Here is a 9,689-nt window from a genome sequence, read left to right as displayed (position 1 = left end):
ATCGGTCAAGCTCCAGCCTTATGCAACCTGTTCCTGCATCAGCCAGCAGCTGACACAGTACAAGCTTATGCCCTCATAACCCCCCTGTCAGGACTATCCAGACAGAAATGTATGGACCTCCTGACTTTCTTTAATTAATATTCCCCTAAAAAGACATGCATTTTTTGTTAATTTATTTATTTGTTTGCTTGAGTGCTTTTGTCATACAGTGTTTTTTAAATGTTACCTGTTTGTGACATTGGAAATGGCTTGTTTTTATAGGGTGGTTTTTTGCTTTGTTTACTGCTTCTCTGTACTGCCATTGTCTTGACAGCAGCAGATGGTGCTGTGGGGCTGCTGGACTGTCATGGCCCAGGCTTCAGCAGACACTAGTCTGTCCAGCAGTATCCATCCTCCATTAGTTCCTTAGATACAGCACTGTGATGGGAGTCTTTGAAGGCAGAGCCGGCTGCTGCTTAGGAATGAATGACAGTGTCGTGTCATTAGCAGCAACAGAAATATGGCTGTCCTTAACATGTTTCCTTTGATTTGGGATTTTTTTTTTAATATATAGATATTTTTTCTCTTCCTCCTAACTTCTTTCACCCTACATTAAAGATGTTTTATTATATCTAAAAATGAGGAAATACGGTGATTTGAAGTGAACATTTAAATGGAATGTGGACCAAAAGATGCACATGAGGTGGAATATAGATAAACGAAAAACAGATTATTCTGAACCCCAATGGACCACTAGAGGGAGAGGATTTGCTAAAGCCTCCTATAAATCCCTCTCTCCCCCTTTAGCTGTTGGAAACTGTTGGAATCTGTTTCTTTTCTGAGACAAAATTAAATCTAAATTTGAAACTATGCTTCACAATTTGATAGTCCGAGTGCAGGGTTTAAGGCTTTGTCCTTTCAAATAAGCTTTTAGTGCTTCCTCCCCTCTCTCTCTCTCTCTCTCTCTCTCTCTCTCTCTCTCTCTCTCTCTCTCTCTCTCTCCCTCCCTCTCTCTCTCTGTGTGTATGTGTATGTGTATGTGTGTGTGTGTGTGTGTGTGTGTGTGTGTGTGTGTTTGTGTGTGTGTGTGTGTGTGTGTGTGTGTGCATGTGTGCGTGTGCATTTATGCGTGTGTATACATGAGCATTGCTGTGCCTGGGACTTACTGGGATCCTGGTCTGCAAAGCTGTGCTCAACCTAGGAGGGCACAGAGGTGTGACACGACTTATAACACTGTCATAGTGTTTCCCTCCAAGCAAAAAGGTCCTGCCACAGGATTTTAGGACAGAGAAAAAATATTAATCAATCCATATATTCTCTCTAAAGGTTTTTGAAATGTCTTGCAAAATACTCTGCACTAGTTAATTTTTCTGACCACAAAGAAACACATAAAATAATAACATTAAACAAACAAAACATGCTTAGTTTAGCTTGGCGGGTAGGGGTGCAGCCTGTCTTTCCCCCTCAAAGAGTCATTGCAGATAAGTTGATGCTCAGTGGACCTTAAAGAGGTGCTCTGCCATAACAACTTGCCTTTCCAAGAAAAAGCTAAGTGGCACTTAAAGCTCTTAAAAATCTTTCCTGTGTTTAAAGCAGCTAATAAGGATGAAACAATACAGATTGCAAAATAACAATGTTACGAATGGGGGAAAGACAGCAGATGGCAGGGAGGCGATAGGCCCTATATTACTTTTTAATGCTGAAAGTAAAACTATCATGTTGACCTTAATTCTGTAGTAATTATTTGAGAAATGATTTACAACTTGGATAATTAAATAAAAAATATGTCCTTTCTCCAGGACCTCAAAGAGCAGCTGCCATCAGTCAAACATCCTCTAAATCAAAAATAACCAAAGTAAGAATATAAATCTAAACATATGCCCTACAGGTTTCTATCAACAGATTTCATGCACTAAACAATATATACTTTGACTCAATCTATGTAATACCAAAATGGCCATTTTTAACGAAGTACAGGGTTACAAAATATGAATTTTGACATCAACTGGCTGTGACATTTACACTTTCATGAAGCAAAAGAAAAAAGAAGCAATCACAGTGGAGGCACAAAAGGACACCGGACACTCTCTGGGCCTGTCAAACGCACTGTTCATGCTATTGCCACTGAAAGAACTGAAAACGAAAGTCAATTCATATTCAGGCTCACAAATAAAACAAGCAAAAAAAACACAAATAAAAGTGTTTCTCTTACTTCACATATCTAAGACTATTTCTATTCCTTTATAGTTCCATGACAGTTTCTCTTCCACACCTAAGATTGTGTTTTCTTACTAGCAGATCGAACACTAATCGAATCTAAGAATGTTTGTCTTCCTTTACATTTCAGCCTACTTCATTCTCAAGGAGTCACCTGCATTTGCTAACGTTTGATTCTTCAGTGATCTGTTTGTATTTGCCGCCCTGCATTAATTTATTATAATAAAAACATTTTTGTATATCACTTTCTCAAGCAGTTTACAAAGTGCTTTAAAAAAAAAATAAAGAGGAATAATAACACTTATGACATCCTGTAGTCTGTTACATCCTGAGATCTCAAGAAGGTATTTGCCAAAATTCAATTTAAAAAAGAAAATCATATTTAATGAATACAGTGAAAAATGAAAAGAGACATTAAAGGAATGAATCATTTAAAGTAAATAAGCTAATTTAAAGACAATTTAAAAATACATTTCTGCCCTTCCAGGAAATAAAAGTGCAGCTGCATTGAAAACCAACGTGCGAAGTTAAAAAGAGTATGGTAGAAGTACAGATGAGGTTGAACAGCTTCACTCAAGGCCTTATGAAATAGAGAACTCTTAACTTTTTTCTTGAAAGTGTTTAAGTCATCAAGGGCCCTCAGGTCATCTGGGAGAGAATTCCAGAGTTTGGCATCAAAAGGCAGCCTCGGAACTCTTTAGTTGGGTGGTGGGCACCATCAAACATGTTTTTATCCACTCATCTGAGGGCCCTTGAGGATGTTTGCCTCATGATCATACTGCTGAGGTATAGAGGGGTAAGACCATATAAATACTTCAAAGTAAGCCACAATATTTTAAAGCCAATACTAGATGATACAGATGGCCAGTGCAATTATTTAAGGATGGGTGTGATATGATCTCTCAACTTTCTGCGTACTAGAACTCTGGCTGCTGGATTTTATACCCTCTGCAGGCTTAAAATAATATTATTAGGGATACCTGCAAGCATTACAGTAGTCGAGACACAAAGATACAAATGCATGCAACTGTTTTTCACTATTGGTAGATGATAGAATGGTCTTTGGGAGACATTACTAACATAATATTTAAAACTTCTAACATGTTGTTTAAAAAGGTCATAGTCCAATGTGACACCTAAGTTTTTGGTGTATAGTGCAGGGCTTTAACTGATAAGGACTCAAGATAGGTTACTACATCAGTGCCCTCACAACCATTCCTGAAGATGAAAATTTCGGTTTTGACATCATTGAGTTTCATTGAGTTTTCACTTGAAATCATTTACACAGTTAAAAATCAAGTCAGTGAAACCCTGGGGGTCATTGGTTAGGGACATATGAGCCCTTACAACTAAAAACCAAATATCAGCCACTTCCCCTTTTTGTATAAACAATTAATTGTTATTGGTTTTGTACAACCTTTACATTAAAATTCTATTTAAATTCAAAATATGCCTTATTTAGACTTACCTTACTTCATTCATGCGGGCATTTAAAAATAAAACTTGCAATAATGCTTTATATTATAGTTTTTGTATTGTGTAATGCAAAAAAAAACAAAAAACAGTAAATGGACATGTATGTTTTTGTTGCAAGGGCTCATATATAATTGTGTGTTGTCTGCATACTGGTAGAAGGAAATATTATATTTATTGATGACTGTGGCCAAAGGAAGCATATAAAGATTAAAGGGTGCTGGCCCTAAAATTGAGCCCTGGGGGACACCACAGAATAGCACATAGCATTTAGGTGTACTTTCTCTGAGTGTGGCATAGTACTCTTGACTGGTCATATATGACTGGAACCAGTTCAAAGCAATACCATTTAGGCAGACCCAGACACTTAGACAGTCTAGCAGTATACTATGGTCTACTGTATCAAATGTAGCACTGAGATCAAGAAGAATTAGTATAGACAGGTTACCGGTGTTATGGTTTTGTCTAAGACCATTCAGGACTTTGGTATTTGCAGATTCTGTGCTGTGATGGGGCTCTAAAGCCAGACTGAAGATCACATATAGTTGAAGAGAGACCACCTTCACAATAACCTTTCCTAAAAATGGAATATTAGAGATTAGTGTGTAATTATTGAGGTTAGCGGGGTCTAATTTATTTGTCTTTAGAAGAGACCTGATAACTGCTGTTTTGAGACTGTGGACAGATTCCTTGTTTAAGTGACAGTTTGACAATATTAACAGTGTCTTTTGATAGTGCACTTAAGGCTTCTTTGAAGAACTTTTGTTGGTATGGTGTCAGCTAGTAGTGTTTAATAATGCAAGCGCTTTTTCTGAGAATTCAGATAAGGTGCATTCTGATGCACTGTGACCTAGTAGGTTCAGTGGGTGGCTCTTGATCTTCTATAATGCTATTCCTAATGGAGAAGATTTTATTGCCATTGTCATTAGAAAGTTCTAATGACATATGAGGTGAGTGGTTAATGAGCTTGACAATTGTAATAAACAGGAATTTAGGATTATTTCGGTAGCTATCAGTCAAGCTTGAGAAATAAGATGCTATCACATTTCTGATCTGCAGGTTCAGTTTAGTTTGCAGATATAAAAAAAAAAAGTGAAAAGTGGGCTTAGTCTGTCTCCATTTTCATTCTGCTTTCCTTCAGTCTCTCTTTAACCTGATTAAGGAGTTTTTCTATGGACTTTTAGAAGTATTATGCCTCTGTTTGTTTGACAGAGGTGCTATACCATTTGTACATGCCACATTGTACATTTAGACTTAATATAAAGCTGTCTACCAGTCTGTTACCAGTTATGGACTTAATAGTAGGTAGCGAGCTAAAAACATTAGAGAAACATGTCACCAAATCATCTGAAATGTAATGCCCTATAACAGTTTTCTTAGGAGTTTTAAAACAGGCAAGCACTTAGAATGTAAAGAAAAAACAGAAATGGTCTGCAAGTCCTACATCAAGTATATTTGACACCATGCCCTCTACCCCAAGGGATATACAGTGGGGCTTGAATGTTTGTGATGCCTTTAGAAGTTTCTATATTTCTACATAAATTTGACCTAAAACACATCACACAAGTACTAAACAAAGAGAATCAAATCAAACAAATGAGGCAAAATTACTATTTATTAAGGAAATTATCCAATGTTACATATCTGTGAGTGGTCAAAGTATGTGAACAATTAGGATTAGCAGATAACTTGAAGATGAAATTTGAGTCAGGTGTTGTCAATCAATGGGATGCCCGTCAGGTGTCTTTTTATTTAAAGAACAGGGATCCAGAAAAGTCGAATTTTCACAACACATTTTTGGAAGTGTATTATGGTATGAATAAAAAAATAATAATAAAAAAAAAAAGAGTTGTTGATGCTGATCAGGCTGGAAAAGTTTATATTACCATCTCTAAAGTTTTTGGACTCCACTAATCCACAGTCAAGACAGACTGTATACAAATGGAGGAAGATGTGTTATAGTCCACTACGTCATAAAATAACCCAAGGTAACTTCTCAGCAACTAAAGGACTTTCTCATATTAGCTAAGGTTAATGAGTCCACCATCCAGAGAACACTGAACAACAATGGTGTGCATGGCAAAATTGCATGGAGAAAGCTGCTGCTCTTGCAAAAGAATGTTGTTGCCTGCCTGTAGCTTGCTAAATATAACCTGCACAAGCCAGAGGCTATTACAGCAATGTTTTGTGAATGAGACCAAAATGGATCTCTTTTGGTTTAAATGAGAAGTGTTATGTTTAGAGAGAATGCTGCATTCCATCATAAAAACATCATCCTTTCTGTGAAATACAGTAGTGTAGTGTCATGGTTTGGGCCCATTTGGCTACACCTGGGCTAGGACGGCTTGCCATCATTAAGGGAACAATGAACTCTGCATTATATCAGGCAATAGGAAAATGGCAGGCCATTTGTTCATGAGCTTAATCTCAAGAGAATGTGGGTCATGCAGCAAAGCAATTACCCTAAGCACACAGATCATACTACCAAAGAATGGTTAAGGAAGAGTAAAGTTAAAGTTTTAGAATGGCCAATTCAAAGTCCTGACCTAAATCCACTAGAAATGTTGTGGAAGGACCTGAAGCAAGCAGTTCATAGGAGGAAACCCACCAACATAATTGAGTTGAAACTGATTAGTATGGAGGAATGAGCTAATCAAGAACTAGAGGAAATATTTAGTTGCTGCTACTGGTGCACAAGTGGGTCATACCAGATACTAAAAGCAAAGGTTGACTTACTTTTGCCAATTACAATATGTAATATTGGATCATTTGTTTTTTGCAATAAAGGAGAGGCTAATATTTTTCTCATTTGCTTAATTTGGGTTTCTTTATCTATATTTAGGACTTGTGTGACAATATGATGTGTGGGATCAAATGTATGCAGAAATAAAGAAACTTCTAAAGGGTTCACAAACTTTCAAGTACCATGGTAACTAAGTGTAAAGTATGAGCATGCTTTATGTGTAGGACTGATTATATGTTGCATGAGCTCAAAGGAATTTAACAGCATGTGAAATCACAAGTAATAGGATCTGCTGGCTTGTCAAGATGGATATTAAAATTAGCAGTAAGTAAAATGTGGTCATTGTCATTCATTATTTTTAACAGAGCACCAAATTAATCAAGGACATGTGGATGGTGTCTACGTAGGTGATATAGGATAATCATTAGAAGTGTGTTTGCTCCAAAGCTTAATAACAAGATATTCAAAAGTGCTGTATTTCCCAAAACAATGTTGTGTAAGACATATCATGCTGTGAAAAATGCATGCTACTCTCCCACCTCTTTTACTGGCCCTTGGAACACTGAAAGAAGGATGCTGAGATTCAGACTGCCCCTGTGAAACTAAACATAAACACACCATATGGATGCTGCCTGAACCATGCGTCACACTAGGCATCATGCAATAGTCACACAGGCCTTTCAGAATGAGGAAATTCCTTATATAGAATTTTATTAGATTTCACATAGAATATTATTAGAGTAGCCTAAAGCTTTTCAGACCCTGTGATATCATTGCACAATGTGCAAAATTCTCTAAACATTTAAATGCATAGTTAAGGATTTCACACATTTATACGTCACTCCACTGCTGCGCTCCCTTCATTGGCTTCCATTAGCTGCCCGCATCAGATTTAAAACCTTGATATTTGCCTACAAAGCCAACCAGCCAACCTCCATATATTATGTCAAGGGTCAAAGTCTGATCCGTACCTCGAGTACTTTGAACCTAAAGTATGTCTCTACTTCAAATACCATGCTTCAAGTCCCATGGAAGACAAGCATCGAGACTATTCTCTGTCCTGGCTCCTAGATGGTGGAGCAAACTTCTGCTTGCTGTCCGAACAGCAGAGTCCTTTGCAGTCTTCAAGCACAGACTGAAGACGCATCTATTTGTGAAATATTTAAATGACCACTGACTCTACTCTAGTACTTATTGTAGGCTATTATTTATTGCACTGGTGTTAACTGCTCCTTTGCTGACTAACCTAAACTCTAGTACTTATTGTTTATTGCACTGATTGTGTCTGAGAATGATCCCTGAATTTAAACAGCATTCTGTTTCATTGGTATCTTAGACTCTAACCTACTGTACTGGCTAGGATGTATTCTATGAGTAAATGACAAAGCACTTTTTACTTCATTCTGAAGAAAAGCGTCTGCCAAATGCCATAAATGTACATTTCATGGATGTTAAAAATGAGCAGCCTGATATGGAAGCTTATTGGAGGAGAAAGTGGATGTTGATGCATTTCACAAATTCAAGTAACCATTAGGTAGTAATACATAGGGGTTTACAGTGGTATATAATATGTTATAGTTTTCCAAATTAACTATCTAAAAAGTTTGAAGTAATAATACATGTTTTTGAATACTGCAAGAGCCCTTACAAAGGGGAAGGGAGTTACAATTACAATTTATTACTTTTAAAACCTTCTTTATGTTTTTTTCACTTTATAATAGACATTGATAATTGATTTGTACACTTGCGAAACTGCCGAAAATGAGTAAGAAACTTTTGCTGTTCTCATTTTTGGCCTCAGGCATGAAATTCTAAATACGTCAGTCTAGTGTAAGTGAACGGAAAAACATATATAAGGAATACAATTTTACTTTATATTTATACTTTTTTATTTCCACTGTATTTATTATTTACCTTTAAATAAACATTTGATTTACCCCTATTTGTAATGTATTTTACCAACCCATAATGCATTGGGCGTAGTTGTCATGGCGGCTTGCTGTTGAGGAAAACGGTATGTTCATTTCTGACTGTACGGACAGTTTTATTAACTATTTTTATTAGCTAGCTAGCTAGCTAGATTTGTTTTTACTATAGTTAGGGAAAGGAGATGGGATGTTTTTCTGCTCCAATGTAACTGGGCATTTGCTAGCATTAGCTGGTTACATTTTGCACTTGTTTTTATTGACTGATGTAGCTAACAGTGTAAAGTGAAACCAGTTAGCTGGGATAGCTAAAAGCTAGATGTAGTTTGGGTTACAAAGACGTAACTGGCTAGTTAGTTATGTACTGTAAGGTATGCAAGTTCCGAAATGAGTTGATCGATTGTTTTTCATACTATAGCTTCGTGTTTCGACAGCAGTTGTTTTCATGAAACCGAACTACTTAAGACGGAGAGCATATCAAGAGTCTACAGCAAACTATGAGCACTCAGGTAGCTACTAACCTGATGATGGCTCCCAAAGACATCTTGTAATTTTCAATGATTGTTAAAACCGTTTGCTACCTGTCTAGATAGTAATTAACCAGAACTTCAGTGTGTTTTATGTTGCTTCCAATATTGTTTCTTACATCTTATTAACATCTTTCTTGTCAATTTAGTACAGCATACTGTTCAAGCAGGAGCATGGTAAGTGATGTTAGTTATCTAAGTAAAACAGACATAACTATATCATTGAATCGTAAGACAACACCTAATATCATGTAATATTGTGGTATTATTATTCCTATTGTGTACAGTTGTACTGTTTCTTAATTGCTTACGTTTCCTATAAACATCCTGTTGTACTTCTGTGTTCCACTGACTTTCTCTGTTTCTGCAGCTCATGATGATGCCATATGGACAGCAGCATGGGAGAAGAGTGCAAAGGATGGATCAGAGACGATTGTCACAGGTTCTCTGGATGACACAGTGAAAGTGTGGAAATGGTAGTTATCTTTGCAGGTTGTGGTAGTGTGTATGATTTATGGCATGCCTTCATTGCTAACCATTTTACATGTATAAACATCTGAAGTGACATGAGTCTTTGAGCAGGCCCACTAGTTGTCACATCTGCCATAGTTTTTATTTCCACATGAGCATAGGCCTCAAATATCAAACTCTGATTGAAGATTGTCATATATGCATGACCTGCTGTTTGAACCAAGGGGTACTTATCAGTCCCAATAGCCCTCACATTGCTGTCTCGTATTCTTAAGTCTATTCTTGTGTGAACAGTGCCTGTATTGCTGATTCACTTTCACATACGTCTCATCTTGTGCTAGAATACATTTGGCT

The 9,689-nt window shown here is 36.9% G+C and overlaps 1 protein-coding gene across 4 annotated transcripts in view; it reads left to right on the top strand.

The window, feature by feature from the left end:
• Window positions 1–8,382: 8,382 nt before the first annotated feature.
• The window catches only part of wdr61 (WD repeat domain 61), a 7,036-nt gene continuing 5,729 nt past the window's right edge, over window positions 8,383–9,689 (top strand). Inside the window, exons 1-4 of one of the 4 annotated variants that reach the window (XM_027000774.2) lie at window positions 8,383–8,426; window positions 8,756–8,846; window positions 9,014–9,041; window positions 9,235–9,340. In XM_027000774.2, the coding sequence (XP_026856575.1) occupies window positions 8,835–8,846; window positions 9,014–9,041; window positions 9,235–9,340 (146 nt within the window). In that variant the 5' untranslated portion in view covers window positions 8,383–8,426; window positions 8,756–8,834. Of the gene's footprint in view, window positions 8,445–8,755; window positions 8,847–9,013; window positions 9,042–9,234; window positions 9,341–9,689 lie in introns of all 4 variants that reach the window. The other 3 variants (XM_027000791.2, XM_027000796.2, XM_027000782.2) reach the window with 3 other exon arrangements.

Source organism: Electrophorus electricus, chromosome 2 (assembly GCF_013358815.1).
Source record: "Electrophorus electricus isolate fEleEle1 chromosome 2, fEleEle1.pri, whole genome shotgun sequence".
NCBI classification, from domain to species: domain Eukaryota; kingdom Metazoa; phylum Chordata; class Actinopteri; order Gymnotiformes; family Gymnotidae; genus Electrophorus; species Electrophorus electricus.
The sequence above is the reverse complement of the archived record's forward strand: the minus strand, read 5'-3'. Positions and strand labels throughout refer to the sequence as shown.